A 23,538-nucleotide genomic window follows, 5' to 3' on the forward strand; every position below is an offset into this window, starting at 1 on the left:
TCATTCTGATTGATTTTGGAGCTTATTATTTCAAGTAGTACTGTATGAATAGAATATAGTGACTTTTATGGCATTCATTAGGCGGCAGCTACTGTCAAAGGAGAAGCCCACTGTGTAAGTTTCCTGGAGCTGCTGTCACAAAGCGCCACAAACCAGGTGGCTTCCACAACAGAAAGTTCAAACTCAAGGAGTCGGCAGCCCCGACCTTCGGAGGGCTGTGCGGGAGAACCTGTCTCAGAACTCTCTCCCGGCTCCCGGTGTTTGTCCCTCCATCCGTGGCAGCAGCCCCTCCAGCGCTCACATGTCACTTTCTCTGTGTTTGTGTCCCTGTATTTGAAATCCCCTTTTTATAAGAACACTGAGTCATATAGGATTAGGGGCTTAACTTTATTGTATTAGTTTTCTATCACCGCCATAACAAAATGCCCCCATCGGGTTGGCTTACACATCAGAAATTATATCACAGTTCAGAAGGCTGTAGTTTCATCAACTCTGAAAATGAGATAATAAGACTCTCCTGCATAGATTTGTTATGAACATCATAGGACATGATGCATATGAAGTGTTTAGCCTAGTCCCTTCATGTACTCCGCTCTCAGTAAAAGTTAATGATTGGTGTTAATGTGTAGAGAGAAGAGGTGATAGCCAAATTAAGCAGCAAATGATGACAATGAGCAGCAAGAAAGGAGAAAAAAATATTATTGCAATGCTAATAATAAAAAATGTCGTCTAGTACAAGTCAGAGAAAGACAAGTGCCATATGATTTCACTTTTACATGGAATCCAATGAACACCATAAACGAACAAAATCAAAACAGACATAGATGCAGAGAACAGACTGACAACTATCAGGGAGGAGGGGGCTGCGGGGGACGGGTAAAAAAGTGAACGGGTTAAGGAACAAAGACGGACAGACAGCAGCATGGTGATAGCCCGAGTGAAAGGAGAGGGACTTGACTTTGGTGGAGGTGAGTGTACACGGCAGTGTGCAGATGATGTGTTTGAGTTGTACACCAGAAACCTATATGGTTTTATTAACCAATGTCACCCCAGTAAATTCGATTTAAAAAAGTAATGTGGCACAGAGCAGTGTGTGCCTCGCAATCGGTCCTGAGAGTGTCACTGAATGGAAACCAAGTTCTAGGGCAAGTGTTCACCATGGTGACCGTGACCCTCTACACACGGTGAAGCGCTCCGTTGTGTTTGGTCTCTGCTCCCCACGCAGGGAGAACCTTCTCCATTAGAGAACTTGTGTTTTTCTTACAAATAATACAAATCCTCATGTAGTGTTTTGCCCTCTTTTCAATTTGCCCATCAAGACCTACAAGAAATTGTCAACTGCTTTGATCACGCTCTAAGATTCTACTCCCTGCATGTCTATAACTCCTGCTCCTTTTCCTGATTTCATGTATTAGTTTGTGTTCCTGAGTCTGATTATTATTTATTTATACTCTTTCATTTATTGCATTCCCATAAGTCACCTCAAATTCTTTGTGAAACAAAGTTGTATCTAAATAGATAGCCCATTTTCAAAGCAGAAACACCATTATAAGAATGTTCAACAAAAACGATGCATAGTGAGTTTCAAATGTGCTTTGGACTTGTGACTATCCCACTGAGAGCCACTGTCGCCTCCCTCTACACTGAGCTCCTTGCGTGTGGATGGTGCTTACCGTTTTGCCAGTTAATGTCACTGGGCCAGAACATTGCTGCCAACTTCCACATATGTATGGCTTGGCTTTTCAAATGTGTTGTCAGCAAGCAAAGGATGGTGGACCGTTTCTCCAACGTTGACTGTATTCTGTTATATGTCTGACACAAGGTTGGGCAAGGTTGCCGTGGGAGGTGTTCCACAGCCGGGGGCCTGGGGTGCCGCTACTTGGATCGGAAACTAACAGTCGGTGGCTGATGCGACCACAGGTCAACGGCGCTTCCCCACTGCTCTCTCGGGCAGTGATTCCTGAACTCCGACCCTGCAAAACAAAATGAAGTGGGATCTCCCTACCGGTGTGAACTTGCACTAAGAATTCATTAAGTCTCAATTCTAAAGTGACTGTTCAGATGGAAAATTTCGGACTGTCTCTCTCTGACCTCTCTCTCATTCTGTCTCTTTCCTCCAGAGAGTTCTGGTTCACACATCCGAGACGACTCGTCTTCAATATTTCACACAGTTGTTGCTTGCGAAAGGGCAGCCGCTAATGCTGGTAGGCCATGCTGGAGTGGGCAAAACAGTCTTTGTCAGGGACACGCTGGCCAGTCTCTCCGAGGATTACGTAGTGTCCTGCGTGCCTTTCAACTACTACACAACGTCTGCAACCCTGCAGAGTAAGTGTTCCTCCTGAGTACCTTCCAGAGACAAGAGGTCAGAAACTGCTGCTCTGGCCAGGTGTTCAGCTGGTTGGAGCATCATCCTGATACGCCAGGGTTGCAGGTCTGATCCCTCGTCAGGGTACATACAAGAATCAATCAATGAATGCAGAAATAAGTGGAACAACCAATCTCTCTCTCTCTCAAATCATATTTTTTTAAAAAAGAGATCAGAAACAGTCAAGGCTGCAACATGCAACCCAAAGAGATGATGACTTTGTCTGGGCTTTAGACATTCTCTTAGGCCTCACATGAATTTTATTATCATTCTAGGTAAATATACTTTGTTCAGATGTTGTAATTTTGGCTTTTGATATCATTCATGGCTTTATTTGGGTTATTACTCTTTAGAACAGCAAGAGTTGGCATCAGTCGTGTGCATTGCTTCGCCTCTAAACGGTTGGGTTTTCTTCAGTCAGTTTTACGGAGCCTGGGCATCTCATGAGGGTGTTCTCAAGGGAGAGCACTCTGTCACCTCTTCCAGTGAGGGATCGATCCAGGAGAAACTCATTCAAACTGTGCTGATGAAATGGTAGGCCATGAGCTGTTCGTTAAGTCTTAGGAGAACTGTAAGAAGAATTTTACACTGTTGAATAAATGTATCAATATAATAAAGGAGCCACACAGATTTGGGGCATTCTAAGTTAGGAAAGATGAGCAAAGTAGACTTTGGAAGTAGAAGTGAAGTATTATAAAAGGATGATATTGGCAGGTCTGTCCCTTGGTCCAGCAGGGTAGTGGGTTATATTGGAGGTGGGGGTGGGGTGGGGCAGGGGCAGCATTGTTCAGTGCTTCATCGAACCTGCTGCGTCGCCCTGAATGTGGTTTCTATGTTGTGAGTGTGCACAAGGGTGTGTTGTTGCTGTTTTCTTAGGTAATATCATTGGAGTTGTAATAATAAATTTTCTTACTGATATCATTAACTCAACCAAGAGTGATTTTTCTTCAATCTCCTTTTTAATCAAGTTTGTTTTCCTTGTGTTTGTGAACAAAACAGTTAAAAAGCTGACTCAGCAGTATGTTATTCAGCCAATATCTATTATTGGTCTACTTTTCCCCAAGCACTGTGTCTAGTACATGTTTTTCATTCACAGACACAGAATGGATCACTTTATGACTTGTAAGTGGCAGACTAGGGCTGTGACTCAGTAGTTGAACAAAGTACTTGACTAGAGTATGAGATCATCTTGGTAGCTCCTGAAAGGGATACAGGCATAAATAAGATTTAAAGATTGCCTATTAGCATGAGGACAAGAAAGAGCCTTTCTTTTGTGAGGGCAGTTAGGATTTCAGACCCTTGAGATGGAGTGTTATGCAGGCAAAAGTGCACTTGGGACAGAAGAATTGGCTTGCGCAAACTCATAAGAGAAAATTGTGGGATGCAGTCAGTTGATCGAAACTCAAAGGTGACTGAAGCACAATGATAGGGCAGAAGACAGGGAAAGGCGGGCATGGTGGGTCGGAGGTGTATCTCGGAGTGCCCAGCTGTCAGCTTTGCCCGAGACTGAAGGGTTTTCTGGGACTTGGGACTTTTTAGTGCTAAAACTGCAATAGTTCCAGATAACCTGGGATGTCTGGACATTGTAACTGTGGAGAGAGGTGAGATACAGCTGAAGAAAATGTATATCATTTGGTAGGAGATGGTGAGGCATTGGTGGGGAGCAAGGAACTGATAAGGTGCAAGCTACCCTTTGGGAGAAGAAGCCTCAGGCAGGCAGACCACGCCCCCTGAGGAGTGTACGAGCTGGATGTCACGTCGCTCTGGACCGGAGTTGCGGATGGGCAGGCCGAAAGAAAGAGATGTGGAGACCCATTTACAGGAGGTGACCAGTGACACAACTGTGGTATTAGCCTGTACAGAGGTGGTCCTAGAAGCAACAGAGTGGGTAAAATGAACAGAAGATGAGGAAAAAATAAGGAAAAAGGACTAAGGACAGAAAATTGCATTTTATCTGATTGCACAGAATTTTATACTTGTTTCAGGAATTCTTGAGAAACCACTAGAGAAAAAAGCTGGTCGCAATTATGGCCCAGGAGGAAATAAAAAGCTGGTTTACTTCATTGACGACATGAATATGCCCGAAGTGGACTTCTACGGCACTGTTCAGCCCCACACCCTGATTCGGCAGCACATCGATTACGGGCACTGGTAAATGATTCTCTGTGTTTTAATTTTTTCTGAAATCTAATTATTATTGTTAGGGATAAGCCTTCACAACTGCAATTACCCTAATTTCTTCCTTTTCTGAGCAAGAGCATTTTCAGGGATACCTTTTGGATTTCACTTTGCATCTTCTTTTCAACATCTTCCATCAGATAGATTCCCTTAGTACCTTGATGAGAGTTGGATTGAAAAGTATTCCGGAAATATAAACTGTCTGGCTTAAGCATCAAATTCTTCAACCTTAGCTCACACTAAATTACTTCGACGAGCTTGACCTTGTTCTGTGGGATGTTACCATTTCATCCTATCTGGCTGCTGCAGTCTGCGACCCTGCTGTTAACTGGAGGAGAGCCCCCAGCTATGTGGCAGTCACTTCTCTTCTTTTCTTTATTTCTCCCTCCCCCCCAAGGAGAAACTGGGAGAATGAGAGGGAGAGAAACATTGGCCAGTTGCCTCTCCTACACACATCAACTGAGGGACCAGACCCACAACCTAGGCATGTGCCGTGACTGGGAATTGAACCTGAGACCTTTTGGTTCACAGGATGACACTCCAACCAACTAGCTCCTCTGGCCAGGGCTGTTGTGGGTCCTTCTAACCAGACAGAGAGCCACACGAGAATCAACGAGCAGTCATAGCATGTATAGATTCGGCTCCCTACGTGGAGTCTGGCATCCAAGGAGCTCTGTGGCCTTCAGTGTTCTGAGCTTTTGTTTTCCTGTCTCTGAGATTGTGTTAATGAGCTCAGTATCACAGAGCAGTTGTAAAGATCAAAGGAGACAGCTGGTGAAGTCCTTTATGAACTGGTAGATTTGGTTGGGCTGTCATCTTCAGCTTTGAGATGTAAGGTTCTGTTTTCTGTCTTTCAGGTACGACAGACAGAAGGTGATGCTTAAAGAAATCCACAGCTGCCAGTACGTGGCCTGCATGAACCCAGTGGTGGGCAGTTTCACCATCAACCCTAGACTCCAGGTGGGGTGCCGAGTCCTGCTCTCTTTCAAATAGCCCCAAACATAATACTCAAACATTGCAGATCTTGACCTGGGTGCTTTTGAGTACAAATCAGGGCTGCTATTGGACATTTGGTCAGTCATGTAAGCTTTTTTAAAATTAAAAGGGTTTATTTTTTAGGGCAGTTTTAGGTTCACAAACTCTCTTAGCAGCTGAATTGAAAGCACAGATTTCCCTTGTGCTCCCTCGCTCTCCCGGCCTCACTTTGCCCTGCTACAAACATGGGTACGCTGCATTTGTTCCAGCTGACGAGCCACTACTGATCAGGTATCGTCAACTGACGCCCAGAGTTTGCATTGTGGTTTGGCAAATGAACAACAACAGGTGTCCGCCGTTAAAGTGTACGGAGTGGTTTCACTGCCCTAAACGTCCCCTGTCTTCCTCCTGCTCATCCTCTGAGTGCCTGGAAACCAGCTGATCCTGTTACTGTTGCCATAGTTTAGCCTTTTCCAGAATGTCACACAGTTGGAATCATACAGTACGTAGGCTTGTCAGATTGGCTTCTTTCATTTAGCTTAAGTACGCACATCAGTTTCCTCCATGTCTTTTCATGGTTTGATAGCTTATTCTCTTTATAAGAGTAAGCTCATGAATCCTAATCATTGTAGGGATGTGCCCCAGTTTGTTTATCCAGTCACCTATGGAGGAGTGTCTTGGCCGTTTCCACGCTTTGGCAACTATGGATATCCTGCTATGAATATTTATGCGCATGTTTTTGTGGGCACATTGGCTTTTTGATCATACACACCACCATCAGCAACATACGTATAACAGCAGCATGCAACAGGAAGTGCTGTTTCCTCACTCACCTGGAGTCAGCCGGGGGTTGGCCAGGTGACTGATGATCCTGGCCGGGCCTATTCACATGCCTGGGGGTTACGCTGTGTCCGCTAATCTAGGGGGACTCTGGCTGGAGTTACGGGGGCAGCGTGGCTCTGCTGCATGGGTCTCTCATCCAGTAGCAGCTGGTAGAATGTACGGCAAAGGGAGATCCTTAAGTGCACACATGGGAACACACAGGCCTCTGACAGTGACTGTCACACGCCATTCTGCTGGCCCAGTGGAGCCACACAGCCAGGCCCAGAGTCAGAGGGAATGGCACTCCGAAGTTAAATGGCAGTGGGCAGGGATGCAGAAAGGAATGACAAAAATAAGGCTTAAAAAAAATCTCCTGGTACCATTATCATCTCTATTTTTTGGTAATTCTCATACGCGTTTTTCTTTTCAGAGACATTTCACAGTGTTTGCATTCAACTTTCCGTCCTCGGATGCGCTGAGCACCATCTACAGCCGAATCCTCAGCTCCCATTTCCGGCAGCACGCTTTTGGCCCCTCGGTTCTCAGGGGCGGCCCCGCCCTGATACAGGCAGCAGTCGCGCTCCATCAGGTGATGACCCATCACTTTGCACCCACGGCCGTTAGATTCCACTACCTCTTCAATCTGAGAGACCTGTCGAGCATCTTCCAGGTACCTCGATGGCTCCCTGTCACGCGTCTGTGGGGGAGGAATGACTCCAGGAATAGTAATGGAGTTTGGTCACAGAGCCTAGTTAGAAACTCCACCGTGTACTGTGTATATATTCTTTCATTTTATACCACACACGCTTCCGGGAAGTAAGTGTGCCGGGTCTGCAGTTCCCTTTCATCCGTGGGAGTAGTTGTCCCTCTTGGGCTGTCTAGGGACTTAGCAGCAGAAGCAAGGGTAGAAGTCTGCGCTCCTTATTTCATTTATTCCATAGAAATATCTGACTGCTTCATTTGGTGCCAAGTAAGAGGGGTAATTTGTCATTTTTTATATCAAATATGACTTTTAAACATACATCAAGGGAAATGACAGTTTCTTAAATTGCTGTTTTGCTTTGACATTGACTCTTTGCTTACCTGGTAAAAGGACAGAGTTTATATGTGTGATTTTTAAAGAGATTTTATTTCTCTGTTTTTAAAGAGAGGAGAAGGGAGGGAGAAAGAGAGGGAGAGAAACATCAGTGTGTGGTTACTTCTTGTGCCCCTCACACCGGGGGACCTGGCCTGCAACCCAGGCAACCCTGACTGGGAGTCGAACCAGTGACCCTCTGCTTGGCAGTCTGGCACTGAATCCACTGAGCCACACCAGCCAGGCCTTATGTGTTTGATTTAGAAAGGAAATTCCAGAGAGGCAGTTGAAAGCCTGGGATTATTTAAGAATCCAGTTAAGGTCGTCTGTCCTGTGCAGTAAATGTGGTGGGGACGTTATGTGCGGCTTAGAGTTCTGTTGTAAGAGAGGCAGTAAACGGGTTAGGTATAAAAACCATGGGATTTCTTTCTTCATACTTAGTGATTTTTGTTTATATATATTTTGAGGATTTTATTAATTTATATAGAGAGGGGAAGGTAGGTAGAAAGAGAGGGAGAGAAACATCGATGCGAGAGAGAAACATCCATCAGTTGCTTCCTGTACACGCCCCGGCCAGGGATCGAACCCTCAACCCAGGCATGTGCCCTGACTGGGAATTGAACGGGCAACCATTTGCTTTGCAGGATAACACCCAAGCAACTAAGCCACATTAGTCAGGGCTGTTTCTTTATGTTTTTCAACCCACTTTCCTAAGTCACTCCATAGCTGTCTCAGAATTGTAGCACTGCATTAGACAATAGATCCCGAAGAATGTGCACCATCCCTTTTTATCTTTTCTTTATCCTTGTATTTCTAGCACCTGCCTGTTGTTTAAAAGCAGAATTTTAGTCCCACCAGAAAAGGGGACGGAGGCCATAGTTGCCGTGGGGCGGGAAGCTTGCCTGCTCTCCATTCGTGTCCATCCTGTCAGCACCTGACACTCCCAACTACCAGTTCAGCCCTTTACAGCGAATTCTCTCCAGCAGCTCTTGGTGTGCGTGCTCCTGCGAGGCCAAGGCACGCTGACCCTCTCCGTGAGGGTGGGGCCTGTGTGAATCCCAGACACTGAAGGGCAGCGTTGAGGAAGGGCGAGAGTCAGAGTGCTTTGGCATTGGTGCCCTCAAAGTATGAATTCAGGCAATTTACTTTGGTCTCAGATTCTTCGTCTGTGAAATGAAACGGTTGGATGAACTAAGATCAGAAGAGCCCTGGCTGGTGTGGCTCAGTGGATTGAGTACCAGCCTGCAAGCTGAGAGGCTGCAGGTTCTATTCCCAGTCAGGGCACGAGGCAGCCCACGTCTCTCTCACACGCTGACGTGTCTCTCCCTCTCTTTCCTCCTCCCTTCCCTTCTCTTTAAAAGTAAATAAACAAAATCTTTTCAAAAGAGAATTTTAAAAATATTTTAGAATAAAAGAATTATGATTATGGAATTTTTATGTTACCTCTTTATTCTGTGATTTCGAAAACTTAATCTACTGGATGACTTAATTGGCACAAGTTCTCACACTTGGTATTTAGTTTCTGGACTGGCTCTTAAAATACTCTCTTAGCTACATTACTAAAAATGAGTATAATGATAGCAAATTTTCAAAATGTCGCTTTATTAGACAGTAAAACTAATATATGTACTATTATTTATAATGTTTCTTTTAACTCAGTCAATTGCTAAATTCAGTAGACAGTTAAAGATAATGTTTTAAAAATATTACTTTGGAACGTCATCTGTCTACGGCCACACCACCCTGAATGCGCCCAATCTGGTCTGGAACGTCATCGCCTTCTGAGTTTTTAATTTTTCCTGTTCTTGCCTTACAGGGGATTTTATTTGCTTCTCCTGAATGTCTAAAGGGTTCAGACGATTTAATACGCTTGTGGCTTCATGAATCGTCTCGCGTCTATGGAGACAAACTGATAGACACCAGGGATTGTGATTTGTTTCAGAAAAAAATTCTGGAAACGGCATATAAATATTTTGAAGTAAGTGAGAAAGTGAGAGGTCACCGTGCTCTCTGGCACTAACTGGTGGTGGGTGTGGACGGGAAGTTGGGTGTGGATGGGAGTAAACTGTAAATGCTTGCCTCGCTCCCGCAGCCGTGACTGCAGAATGTCATTGTTCTGCACTGGGGGACGCTCCATGCGTGGATTGGTCGGCCTCTGTGCCGCCAGATGAACCACGCCGGAGGGCTGGCATGGCCACACTTTTCTCTTCCTCCTCCTGCAGGGGGTGGACAGTCGTGTTCTGCTTCAGCAGCCCCTCCTCTATTGCCACCTCGCTAGTGGTGGGGAAGAGCCAAGTTACCTGCCCTTGAAGGACTGGGAGGCGCTGAAGACAGTTCTTACAGAGGCGTTAGACAACTACAACGAGCTAAATGCTGCCATGCACCTTGTTCTGTTTGAAGACGCCATGCAACACGTGTGAGTTAACTGGTTGCGATACCGTTTGTACAAAGTAAAACGGCTGGGTGTCCACGGCTGCCATTTTTCAGTAGGTCATAGTCAGCCCTCTGAACTTCCAGTTCTTACCTATTGTTTGCCACCCGGCATAAAAGTACAGTGTCTCCGTAAACTGTCACAATTGAAATAATGTCTTACAGCGGTACACTTCTCTCTGAAGTGCCGTCACAGCCGTAATTCCCATTTTATGTCACTGCGGCCCTGGTGGGTAAAACACTAAGGAGGAAGGAGACAAGCGACTCATTCCAAGTCATCAGGTGCCCAAGTGGCAGAGACAGGATGGACTTGAACTGATTTTCACTGACTAAGCGTGTGTGAAGAGTGCCTACTGAGTGCTGAACAGGAACACTGCCAGACTGCTCAGTGCTTTGTGCAAATCAGGAAAAAGCGGGGAGGGCCCGTTGCTTGGCAGACAGTGAGGACAAGGCCCGAGTCCCAGTGCAGAGCTGCCGGCAGGGCTCTCGCTCACCTCCTAGACTGGGCGCCTCGTGCAGGGCGCTGGTCACGTGACCATCACCTGCAGGGCCCGGGCGTCCGGTATCTTTGTAGGTACTAAGGGTGGAGCAGCAAACAGTCAGTCCCTTCTCTAGTTGAGCTGGCATTTTAGTGATTCTTATGGACATGTATAAGGACATGGACAAGTAAAGCAGAAAAATGTCAGAAGGTGATGTGTCACAATGAGAACTAAGAGAGGTGGATTCCTGGAAATAAAACATGTGGCTTCCCAAAGAGGAACTGGGTATCCCCATGAGGAGCTCACGTCCAAGGTGAGATCGAAACGTTAAGCAGGAGGAGGCAGGCACGGACAGATTTGGAGGGAGAGCAGTCTAGGCGAGGGCAGGTTGCTTGTGGCCCTGAGGCTGAGTGTTCAGGAACAGAAAGGGGGTCTTCACAGCAGCAGAGTGCGGAAGTGAGCAGGGCAGAGTATGTGTATGTGCCCAGGATGGGTGGCAGGAAGGGGCCGTCTTTGCAGGGAGCACTTCCTTATAACCAGAGGAAGGAGTCTCAGTTTTCAGTTCAGGGAGATTTTGGGCACACGTTTGCCTGGCAGCGACATGCTTCGTGGAATATTCTGACAGCTCGTCTGACTGCTGCTGCGTGGGGTTCCAACGATTGCACCTTTATGGCCAGTGCTGTCCCCTGGTCACTGTCATGCCTTGCTGGCTGTGTCCGTTTGCTGGAGCTGCTGTCACAGAAAAGCAGACGTTTATGGTCTCACAGCTCTGGAGGCCAGAAGTCTGAAGTCAAGGTGTGTCAGAAGGGCCAGAGCTCTCGCCAAGCTCCTGGTGTCGCAGCTCCATTCCAGGCCTCACAGGGCATGCATTGTCCCTCTGCATGTGTGTGTCCAGATTTCTGCCTTTTGTAAGGACACCAGCTGTATTGGATAGGGGCCCCTACTCTGGAATGATATCGTCTCAAGCAATCACTTCTGCAATGACCCTGTTTCTGTACAAGCTGATGTTCTGAGGTACTGGGGGTTACGACTTTAATATATGAATTTCAGGGGGTTTAATTAAAGGCTCTGGCCCTTTGAGTAAGTGGTACTTGGATAAAGATTAAGATAATGAAATCACAATTAAAAATAAGCCCAGAAAGAAGTGGGCAAGGAAGGATATCCAAACAGGAAAAAAATGGGGGGATTCAATTTTTTTTAAAGTGTTACTCTTTAAAATGTTTAGCCAAAGAGGCTAAGAAAAACCTTGGAGGCCTCCCCATCATCAATTATTAGAAGCATGCTAAATATTGATTGTTTTATTGATTCCTTTGCCGTTGGAACCCTCCCATGACACAGTTTTCGTTAGAATCTACAGCCATTGTGTAAATGGATTACTAGCAAGTCTGTTTCTGGCTGGGTTAGTCTACGCGGACTGTGTCTGAATGCCGCATGCAAGGCTCCCATGAGAGAGGCCTCCCGTGGCCACCATGGGGTCTTCCCCTGTCATCCTCCAACGTGGAGTTCCCAGCGGCCTGAAAAGGAAGGTGGTTTTGTTGATCAGGATTCTGAGCTAGAAGATGATTTCAGAGCCTGACCTTGGGTGTTGTAGAAAGGGACTCTTCTGCATACCTCACTCTTGTGAGGTATAAACTTGGCAGCATGCGTTAACATGCAATAGGAACCCTGCTTTGTAACGTGGGGGTTCACTTGTGTGCAAGTTGTTTTATGGCTTTCCCAAGGTGCTTGCGTTGTGTGCTCATGTCAAATGAAATGCAAGGGGATGGCTGAGCTCGTAAAACTAACCCATCTTTTCAGTTACTGAAGGTTTTCAGGAAATGCTCACACGCCCTGGTCCCAGTGGAAGTGACCACAACCCGACTTCATTTTTTTCAGAAAGCGCTATTTAAAAAACAAGCTATGTGGATCATTTAGGGCCTGGGGTTTCAATTCATTTCACAAAAGCAACCTAGAAACAACACCATGGTGTCCAGTGTTTTTGCATTTGGGTCTCCATATATTCATATTTTGTTTTGTTGCTGTTCCTAGTATTCACAACATAATTATAACATCTTTCTTCCACCAAACCCATATTTTAACTATGTTCAAACCAACTTGTTCCCGTTTTAAAATGTAACAATAATATCAACAGTTTAAGCACCCAAGATCTCTTTGATAACATAGAACAAGGGGTTCGCTGGCCTTGCTAGAAATCTAACTCTGTGATTCTGAATGATTTTAGTGCATTTTCTAGAGGGCTTGCGGCTCAGAGAGAGAATCATATGAAGAGGCGCTTGTTTAATTGGCGTGTAGTAGATCACATGTGTGATGTTTGCTAGTTTAAACAAACCTATTTTCCAAATTGTTTCTATAGCACAGGTCTCTGGCACAAAGACCTTCTCCCTTTGGTGTTGCCATACCTGCAAGCTGAAGTGAAGTTTGGGACCTTATTTGCTAATCAAACAAATCTGGAGCCTTGATAAAAGACCCGTACGTGTGGCCTTTCTTGAGTTCAGTGAAGTTCCGTAGAGCAAGAACAGAGGCCAAGACGTCATTAGCAGGGACAGTTTGTTAGACAAACATTGCAAGGACGGACGCAGGGAGCATCTTTGATGGAGAAACAGAGGAACAGGAGCAAAAGGTTTAAAATAAACATTGGAATTTAGCGTTCAAACATTTATCTAAAAAAATCAGCCCATCCTGGCGGGGTGGCTCAGGTGGCTGAGTGTCGTCTTGTGTCCCGAAGGAAAGGCTGTGGGTTCCGTCCCCGCTCAGGGCACCAATGGAGGTTGTGGGTTTGATCCTTAGTCGGGATGCATTCAAGAGGCAGCCAATTGAGGCCTCTCTCGCTTTGACGTTTCTCTCTCTTCCCCTCCCGGTCTCTCTCTAGAATCAATCCTCAGGTGAGGATTTAAAAAATAAAACTAGAACAGCCAGAGTCCCGGGCTTCATGCTGCCGTGGGGGCCCTTTCTCTCACCAGGTGTCGCATCAGCCGCATCCTCCGGACCCCTCAGGGCTACGCCCTCCTGATCGGAGTGGGCGGCAGCGGCAAGCAGAGCTTGTCCCGGCTGGCAGCTCACGTTTGCGGCCTGGACGTCTTCCAGACCACCCTGACCCAGGGCTTTGGGGTCCAAGAACTTCGGGTGAGTGAGAGTGATGGGTCCTCCTCCTCTCCTGCCGGGAGGATGAGGCGTAAGTCGGGGCACCCACATCAGCTCTGACTCCCAGATTTGGCCCAGGCCGCCCCAACCGTGGGAGGAGGGGAAAGCTCTCTAGAGGATTTGCTTACCTTTGGTCGTTTCTCTTTCACGGTCAAATTAGTCGTAGTAAATTTCTATAAATCTTTATAGGTATTTAAGTCTTTAGACCCGGCTCAGAAAACATTATGTTAAGTACTTGCCTCCTTTGCGTTGACCACACCTGATAGTCAGCAGTCTTAATGTTCCTGTATGATGGAGAAAAAAATACCATTTTTACAAGTGCAAATAGATTTCTTCCACTTTGGTTAAGGTTATGACAATAAAATGCAGTCTAGATACATTCAAGAAACTCGTGTTTTAACATGAGCTGTACTTACAAAATAGTACTTAGAGTTTGTGGCAAATGCTATTTTACCCACCCCACCCCCAAAAGCACATGCTTTCTATATTACTGACCAAAACTAAATATGTAGCCAACAAAAAATGTTTTCAATGAAATAGTTGTCAAAATGAGCAGAAACTTCCTTTCTCTGGGTTGCCCGACAAAGGCACCACCGGAGTCACTTCCGCTCTAGCAGAAGGGAGTTGGTCTGCAGCAGTCTGTCTTCATCCCTGGGCCCCGTTAAAGCCACAGACACGACACTCACCCACCAGAAACGGAGATGTCATGCCGTGTGCCCCCATGACAGGGTCCCGGGGAGGAAAGAGCAGGTCAGCAGACGGAACGGACACCAGTGGCATTCATGTGACAGTCACTCAGCTTGTCCCCACCCTTGCACGCATCCTCCCGACATCGCGTCAGCATTTTAACAAAACATGAGTGATGGCTTCCTCTCCTCGCAGGTAGATCTTGCCAATTTGCACATCAGAGCTGGAGCCAAGAACATGCCCACTGTGTTCCTGCTGACAGATGCCCAGGTTCTAGATGAGAGCTTCCTCGTGCTGATTAATGACTTGCTGGCATCAGGTGATTAAACCAGCACATTTCTTGAAAGATCTTCCCCAGTGACAAATTATCTGTAGTCTCGGTGAACTTTAAGGAGAGACCATTTGTCTTCGAGATGTTTGTTGGGGCGGTCTTTGGGGAGAAACCTATAAACCTACCTAATTTGAGGTGTGTTGCTTTTTCAGTGTGCTTACACATGTGAGGCTCCTTGGAGGGACCTTCGATGGAGTAAATGTTATTTCTACGTGTACGAGTTTAGTGTGTCACATGTCTTGTAAATGCAAAAAAAGAAAAAAATGGCATTTCTGATTTCAAAGTCTTCCTTTGTTATTTAAGCTGAACTTTGTATTGTAAAGCATTTCAAGCATTAAGAAATTGTGTATAAAATTTAAATTGTGACGGTCTTTCAGTAATTCTACTCCTTCCTTTGGGGGCAGGAGACATCCCAGATCTCTTCAGTGACGAAGATGTGGACAAGATTATTTCTGGAATTCGCAATGAAGTTCGCGTTCTGGGCATGGTGGATTCTAGAGAAAACTGTTGGCAGTTCTTTCTGGCCAGGGCGCGACGACAGCTGAAAGTAAGGAGCGCTCCCTTTGCCTGCGTGTTGTTTAAAGTCTGCTGTTGGAAGTCTGACGTGGTTCTCTACCATGAGTTTGAGTTTCAGACATTCATTTCCTGAAGACGTCCAGTCACTCACTGTGAAAGGACGGCACTTCTACACGCCCAGGTGGGAAGTGCACCTTCCTGAACTTCCCTGTGACGCTGAGCTCCTACAGAGCGTCATCTGAGCAGGCTGGGCACTGCTTGCTTGAACCACACATGGTCTCCGCCCTTGATGAGCTGACACTATTATAGGAGATAAGAGCCCTCGCAGATAATTGTAGTTCAGGACCAGTGTAGACAGTGCCGTGGGATTACAGAGCTCAGCCTGCTCCCTGAAGGCGGTAGCCCTCCCAGAGGAAACAACAAGTCGTGTGGCAAGCGTGGATTGTAATTCACGGGGAAGAACGTTCAGGGAGAGGAAATAGCATTTATATAAGAATGAGGGTGGACTGCGCTGTATGCATTAGGATAGCGCCCAGTGACTGGAACATAGAGTTCCTATTGGGGAATGAGGCGGATCAGGCTGGGAAAGGGAATCGGAATGAGGGAAGGGCTCTGCAGGTCATTGCGGGAGCAACGGGAGAGGTTTGAACTAAGGAAGTGAATTGTGCCCGGCCGGTAACTTAGGTGCACTACTCAGAAGATCCGAGGTTTAACCCCAAGTTCCCCTGCACAGGCTATTCTATGCTGCAGTGTAGCTTGTAGACACATGATAGAACCAAACAACATCAGCAGTAAAAGTCAGGTATTGTAACAAAACAAGAAACGCCTCCAAACTGAAAGCAGGAAGCCAATTTAAGGAAAATTCAGGTTTCCGAGTATAAAAATGGCTAGCAGCCTAGAAAAGTTACTGCTTTGCTACTTTTAGTATTACCCACCTGTTAAGTTGGTGAAAGGTTCCAGACTGTGACAGGGCCTGGGGTACACAGGAAAGGGGACAAGGCAGTGGCACTGGCCAGGAGGACACCTCTGCTTGAGGGCAGAGTCCTTGTAAGGTTCTCTTCCACCCTGCTGCGTCAAATGCCACGGTCGCCCTACTGAGCAGTTCTGGGCTGAGGTTGGGAGAGCAGAATGTACGGTTTAGTCACCCAAAGAGTTTTCTCTCCACCAAAAATATGACTAAGAATATCTTTGTCAGGTTGTAACAAGGCCAGGGGGTTCTCCCTGTTCCATTGTGATGTATTTGGAGCAAATTTTGTTCGTAAAATGGAAAAACAAGTACAGGCATAGCATTTGAGATAGTAATGGTATGAATCACGGACTGTTGGAGTCTGGGCCTCAGAGCGACAGAGCAGCATCTCCTAGAAACTTTTTAACGTGCAAATTCTCCAGCCCCTCCCCTCAAAGCCTCTCGAAAAAGAAACTCTGAGTGGACCCAGCAACTTTTGTTTGAATGAGGCATCCAGGCAAATCTGAGGCATGCTGACATTTTGAGAACCCTCGTTAAAAAATGAAATTAACATGAGGATTCTTTACATATATCTTTTATACAAAACTTTGCTTGCTTCTGCAGAATAAATTTTTAGAAGTGGAATTGCCAGATTCAAAATCTACAGCTTGTAGCCATTTTAAAATAGGCCTGCCGATTCTTTGATGCCCTTCTTTTTTTTTTTTTAAGGATTTTCATTTATTTATTTTTAGACTGAGGGGAAGGGAGGGAGAAAGAGAGGGAGAGGAGCATCGATGTATGAGAAGTACATCGATCAGTTGCCTCTCACATGCCCCCAGCCACTCACAACCCAGGCATGTGCCCCCACTGGGAATCTAACCAGCAACCTTTCGGTTCACAGACCAGCACTCAGTCCACCAAGCCACACCAGCTAGGGCTTCTCGGTGCTCTTCTTACTCACACATGGGGTCTAGAGCCTTTCTCCTTGAGTCTGGATGGATTTATGACGGCTTCAGCTAATAGAGTGCAGTACGGCAGAGTGATGCTGAGTAACTTCTGAGGTTGAGTCGTAAAAGGCCAATTTTTCCATTGAATTGCATATGGTTTTGTCTATGAGTTCTATGTACATCAATTAGTCTTACATATGTGTCTCATCTAACTGCTATTCTACGATTTGCCCTTTAAATGTATATATGCTACATGTTTGTTTGTTTATAACTTTAAAGTTTTAAAAAACTTCTTTTTTGTTTTTGTTTTTTTGCTTAATCCCTTCACTTTTTCACCCAGGTCTGCAACCCCCCTCCCCTATGACAGCTGTCAGGCTGTTTTCCATCTGTTAGTAGGTTTCTATTTTGTTTCAAAGCTTTAAAAAAGTTTTTATGTTAGATCAGTATTTTCTTTAATGGGTCTGAGGGTATCTTGTAAATTTAGAAGAGTGCTTTTCTCTCCAAGATTATAAAACTCTTCACTAGAAGCAGCTGGAACTCAATTGGGTAACAGATAAAAGAGGATGTGAGAACAGTTCCTGAAAGCCTCCCTCTTGAGTCCAGACTCGCTCTGTGACCCCCTCACAGCCCGGTGCCCTCCTGCCCCTCTCCTCCTGCCCGCGCTCATCCGGGGGCTTCCTACCTGTGGTCTCAGAGTGAATGCGGTGGGGTCTGCACTCCAGGCAGGGAGGAGGCTTGGGGGGTTTTGTATCAGGAAACTGAAGCTTCCCCCAGACCCTCCCCCTGATGTCTTACGGGCCATAAATACGTCACATGCCACCTCTACCCACCAGGCAGCCTGGAGCAGTGAATATGTGATATAGAGTCAGCCAAGAAGTCTCAGCTTGTTTTTCCCCAAAAAAGATACCTTTTCATCTCACCCCTATGCAGGTCTGCCTTATTGATCTGAAGTACCGTTGTTATTTATCACAGGCCAAATGGCCATATTATTCGGGTCTGTTTCTAGATCTCCGTGCCCGCTACGTCCCTCTACTATTGATCCCAGCCCAGTATTCTGTAAATTATTAAAGTTTTATTATACTTTTTAATATCTAATATCCAATTGCTCTTTGTCTAGTTTTTCTTTGTCGTTCTCACATGTTTATATCTGTGGATAAACATCAGAATCATTTTGTCTAATTCTCAACATATACCGCATTTTAATTTTTATTGAAATCATGCTGAATGCTAACTTTATATTAGGGAGAATTTAATCTTTACAATATAAAATCTTTTTTTGCTTTCATAGAAGGAGTATTTCTTCCGTAAGGTTGTTTTGATGGTGGATTGTTTGTGCACAGGAGGGGTATTGATTTTTTATTTATAACTCACTATCTTACTGCTGCTCTGATAGATTCTCTAAGTTGGTTGATGCCACAGAACCTGTAGGTAGTGTTTTGGCTTTCCTAACAGTTTGTTTATCTGCTCTTATCCCTCATTGCATTGGTCAATCTACAGAAGAATGTTAAATAATTAATGGCAATAGTGAGAATTTCGGTTTTTACATTAATGAAGATGTTTCTAATGTTCTCTCTTCTGTCTTACGTTGGCCTTTGCCTCAGGATATATGTCTTGTCAAGGAAGTCTCTATCGATTCGATTCCTTTCAGCGTCTGTTTGACATAACTCTATGGTTTTTCTCCTTGAAGTTACTATCATGCAGTACAGAGTAAGGTACAGAAGTTTTATGTGTTTCTGTTGTTAAATCCTCAGCCTTCTCCTGCATGTGGTTTTTTGTTTTTTTTTGACCCGTGCTTAGGCAGGCTTGCCAAAACTGACATCAGTTTTCTGTTCATCTCTGTTCATGTCTACTCTTCTTCCTGGTCTCATTTTTTAGTATTTACTTCAGTACCAGCTAGAATTTATTTTGGAGTTAGACATGGGTCACCCCTGCCCCCCACTGTTGTAGGATTACTAATGAAATAGAATAATCTATCTCTTTCCCACTAAAATGAGTAGAAGGGCTTTTGGAGTTTTTTTGTTTTGTTTTGCTCTTTAATGCTAAGGAGGAATAGGATATCTCTCGCAAATAGTCCTGACCCTTCCTGACCTTGTCACTTAGTTGCATCATGAGAAAGATTAGTGGTCAGCACCTTACCTTGAGAGCAAAATAACATGGCAGAAAAATGGGTCACCTTTTGGCTAGAAAATGACAGCTTCTTGTTAATAAATATAAATATAAATATAAATATAAATATAAATATAAATATAAATATAAATATAAATATAAATCTCACTGCCTCTTGTAGATATATAATATATAAGATATATATTAATATATGTTATATGTTAATACATATCCCAATCCTTGGAATTTTTAAAAGAATTCTGGATTTTTTTCTATGTTTTATATATTGAGATATTCACCAGCTTGCACTAAAGACTCAGAATTTCTGATGAGCTGCTGTTTCCTCTGCGTCTGTTCTGAGCTGGGCAACAAGGGAAGGGAAATGTGTTGCAAGGCTTGGCGCACACCTGTCGGGTCAAGCTAAATGATGTGAAGTTGCCACCCCATTACCCATGCTCTCCACCCAAAGCCAGTTCCCATTTGGAATGCAGAGAAGCTGTGAGAACCTGTTGGCATGCAAACTGTAACCTGTGAATCTCACAGGGTCGTTCCCATTAATGGTGATCAGATGTGTGTCCTTGGATTGCCTGAAATAAACGAGTGAATAAATGCCAAATGCCCTCTCTCCTTCACATTTGTGGATGTGTCTTTTCTTACTTAATTCTTATCCTGCAGCTATCCTTCTATCTTCTCTCCTGCTGACTTTAGTTAACCCTGAGACATTTCTTTCTTGCCTTCCTCCTTACCAACTGAGGTCATGGTGGGAAGGATGCTTGATAAGCGTAGCAGCCCCTGATTCTTTCCCAAGATTTCGGGTAGCTGTCTTTCTTGTTGTCTGTCCATCTCTCTATTTAGGGGGGCATGTGTGTGTGTGTGTCTGTCTGCCTATCTGTCCAGCTGTCTCAGAGATTTATTTCTGATGATGTAAGAAGTATATGTTTATTGTAGAGAATAAAAAAATTCAGGAGCTGATGAAGAAAAATAAGAACTATACTGGTAATATTACCTAAAGACAACTACTAAAAATATGTTGATATCTTTCCTTCCAGTTTTCTATGTGTATACATAGACATACAAAGTGCACATTCAGAACTAAATTTTTTTTCATGTCTGTCGGTTTTCTTTACTTCTTGCTTTGTCTTTTTGATTAGAGGGCTCCCACAAAAAAAAAAAAATCAAATGATTCCAAGAATTTGATATATGGAGTGAACTATTTAGCTCAAATGTACTTTATTCTAAATAACTATTGACATAAAACCTTCATCCATTTATACCCTTTGCCAAATTTCATACCAGTTTATTTTTTATTGATTGATGAATGCTTTATAATATTTATATGTTCATAATGCCCTTGTCTGTATCACATGCTATAGTTCACTATAATTCTAACTGCATTTATAATGACCTATTATACATTTACATGTATAAAAATTTATCTGATTTTTTTTCCTCTATGGCTTTTGTGTCTTAAAGCTTTTTCAGGAGGTATTTCCCTGATCCATCATTGTGAAAATATTTTCTTGAATTTTCTTTAAATTAATTTATAATATTTTTAATGTTTAGCCCTGGATTGTTATATACCATATTAGGTAGATTTTCTATTTTTCCCCCAAACTGTTTCAACACCATTTATTATATAATCTTTCCTTTCACCACCAATTTGAAATGGTACCTCTCTCATACATTGAATGCTTAAATATGTGGCGTTGTATTTTTAGACTCTCATGTTATGTTCCATAAATCTGTCTATGCTTGCTTAAACACCGCATTGCTTAGTTTATTGTAGCTTCGTAGTATGTTCTGAAATCTCATAAAGAAATATCCTTTTCCTTTTCTGCATTAAAATTTTTGTTTTACTTTTTCACTTATAGTTGACATAAGTATTATACTAGTTTTAGGTGTACAACAGTGATTACACATTTGTGTAACTTATGAAGTGATCATGCCAATAAGTCAAGTACTCAGCTGGCACCATACATAGTTATTACCATATTACTGACTGTATCCCTTTGCTGTACTTTACATCCCTGGGACGTTTTTGTTTTGTTTTGTTTGGCAAACACCCCTAGGAGTCTATTATTTACTTATTTCCCTTTTTCTTTTCTTTTTAATTAAAATAGTTTTTCACTTGCAGTTCACATTAAATATAATTTTATATTAGTTTCAGACGTAGAGCACAGTGGATAGAAAATTGTATACTTTATAAAATGTTCCCCCGATATTTCAAGTACCCATGTGGCACGTACATAGCTATCACAATGCTATTGACTGTATTCCCTATGCTGTACTTACATCCCATGACTATTTTGTAACCACCAATGTGAACTTCTCAATCCCCTCACATTTTTACCCAGTCCCTCCACATACCCCTCCCCTCTGGCAACCATCAGTCTGTTCTCTGTATCTATGAGTCTGTTTCTATTTTGTTTGTTCATTTATATTGTCCTTTAGATTCCACACCCCATGACTGTTTTTTATCACTGAATTTATACATCTTAAACTCTTCACCATTTTCTCCCATCCTTTCCACCCTCCTCCCGTCTGGCAACCATTGGTTCCTTTTCTCTCTGTTTGTTTCTGTTTTGTTTGTCTGTTTATTTTGTTCATTAGATTCCATGTATAAGTGAAATTATATGGTATTTGTCTTTCTCTGTCTGACTTATTTCACTAAGCGTAATACCCTCCAAGTTCATCCATGTTGTCACAAATGGCAAGATTTCATTCTTTTTCACGGCTGAGTAGTATTCCATTGCATATATGTACCACATCTTTAGCCACTTGTCTACTGATGGATACTTGGGTTACTTCCATATTTTGGCTATTGTAAATACAGCAGTGAACATAGGGGTACATATATCTCTTTGAATGAGTGTTTTGTATATCCTTGGATAAATACCCAGAAATGGTATTGCTAAAGCAATGGTAGTTCTATTTTTCATTTTTTCCATACTTTTTCTACAGTGATTACACCAATTTACAATTCCATTAACAGAGCACAAGGTTCCCTTTTCTTCACATCCTCACCAACACTTGTGTGTTGATTTATTCATGATAGCCATTCTGACAGGAGTTTTATGGTTTCAAGACTTATATTTGTCTTTGATTTATTTTGAGTTTATTCTTATATGTAGTATAAGAAAGTGATCCAGATCCACCTGTGATTCTTTTGCATGTATCTGTGCAGTTTTCCAAACATCATTTATCAAAGAGACTGTCTTCACCCCATTGAATATTCTTGCCTACTTTGTCATACATTCATTAGCCATGTAGACATGGGTATATTTCTGGGCTCTCTATTCTGTTCCACTGATAATGTGTTTTTTATGTCGGTGCCATGCTGATTTGATTGCTATAATTCTGTATTAGCTTTCACTTTTCCAGATGAACTATGGAATGAGATTAACACTTAAAAAATCCAATGAGAATGTATAGACTAATTTGGGGATGTTGTGGATACATTTCCAATACTGAATGTTTCCGTTCATTCACCTATACTGTTTTATTTAATTTAAGATTTACTTTGCATCTCTCTGATAGCTAACGATATTGAGCATCTCTTCATGTGTCTCTGGATCATCTGTATGTCCTCCTTGGAGAAGTGTCTGTTCAAGTCCTTTTCCCATTTTTTAATTGGGTTCGATGTCTTCCTAGAGTGGAGTCGTGTAAGTTCTTTGTATATTTTGGAGATTAAACCTTTGTCTGAGGTATCATTGGCAAATATGTTTTCCCATACAGTTGGTTGTCTTTTTAATTTAATACTGTTTTCTTTAGCCATGCAGAAGCTTTTTATTTTGATGAGATCCCATTTGTTTATTCTTTCCTTTATATTCCTTGCTCTAGGGGACATATCCATAAAAATGTTGCTGTGTGGAATATCTGAGATTTTCTTGCCAATGTTCTCCTCTAGGACTTTAATGGTGTCATGGCTTATATTTAAGTCTTTTATCCACCTCGAATTTATTTTGGTGTATGGTGTAAGTTGGTGCTCAAGTTTCATTTTTTCGCACGTAGCTGTCCAGTTCTCCCAACACCATTTGCTGAAGAGGCTATACCATATGATCTCACCTTTGACAGGAAGCTAAAGAATAAAACAAACAAGCAAACAGAATAAAAACAGAGACGCTGAAATAGAGAACAGGTGGGCAGCGACCAGAGGGGAGAGGGAAGGGAACTTAAGGGGAAAAAGGGGGAGGGATTTTGAGGAACAAATATGAAAGACACAGAGATGAGGACTGGGCGGGGGGGGGGGATGGGAGGGAGGGGGAGACCGGGCAGGGGGTGGGGTGGGATGGGAGAAATAGATTAAAAAAATGTACTTGAAAAGTAACTAAATAAAATTTATATTAAAAAAAAAAAAGACTTACTCCCAGGGAGTGTAAGTTCTTTCTCACTCTTCTCTTTTTCCAAATGTCCTTTGATATTTGTACTCTTTTTCATTCCTCATGAATTTTAGAATCACTTTGTCAAGCTCAACTAATCCTGTTTGGAATTATTAGAATTGCATAAAATTTGTCAATGTGGGGAAAATTAACATCTTTAT

The 23,538-nt window shown here is 43.4% G+C and overlaps 1 protein-coding gene across 3 annotated transcripts in view; it reads left to right on the forward strand.

Moving 5' to 3' along the window:
* Positions 1 to 23,538, forward strand: part of DNAH11 (dynein axonemal heavy chain 11) — a 272,144-nt gene that overhangs the window by 136,632 nt on the left and 111,974 nt on the right. The window contains exons 46-54 of one of the 3 annotated variants that reach the window (XM_053663641.1): positions 2,121 to 2,325; positions 4,351 to 4,516; positions 5,401 to 5,503; positions 6,771 to 7,010; positions 9,232 to 9,393; positions 9,638 to 9,831; positions 13,285 to 13,447; positions 14,348 to 14,471; positions 14,888 to 15,030. In XM_053663641.1, the coding sequence (XP_053519616.1) occupies positions 2,121 to 2,325; positions 4,351 to 4,516; positions 5,401 to 5,503; positions 6,771 to 7,010; positions 9,232 to 9,393; positions 9,638 to 9,831; positions 13,285 to 13,447; positions 14,348 to 14,471; positions 14,888 to 15,030 (1,500 nt within the window). Of the gene's footprint in view, positions 1 to 2,120; positions 2,326 to 4,350; positions 4,517 to 5,400; positions 5,504 to 6,770; positions 7,011 to 9,231; positions 9,394 to 9,637; positions 9,832 to 13,284; positions 13,452 to 14,347; positions 14,472 to 14,860; positions 15,031 to 23,538 lie in introns of all 3 variants that reach the window. The other 2 variants (XM_053663639.1, XM_053663640.1) reach the window with 2 other exon arrangements.

Source organism: Artibeus jamaicensis, unplaced genomic scaffold (assembly GCF_021234435.1).
Source record: "Artibeus jamaicensis isolate MK-2021 breed Jamaican fruit bat unplaced genomic scaffold, CSHL_Jam_final contig_3230, whole genome shotgun sequence".
NCBI lineage: Eukaryota > Metazoa > Chordata > Mammalia > Chiroptera > Phyllostomidae > Artibeus > Artibeus jamaicensis.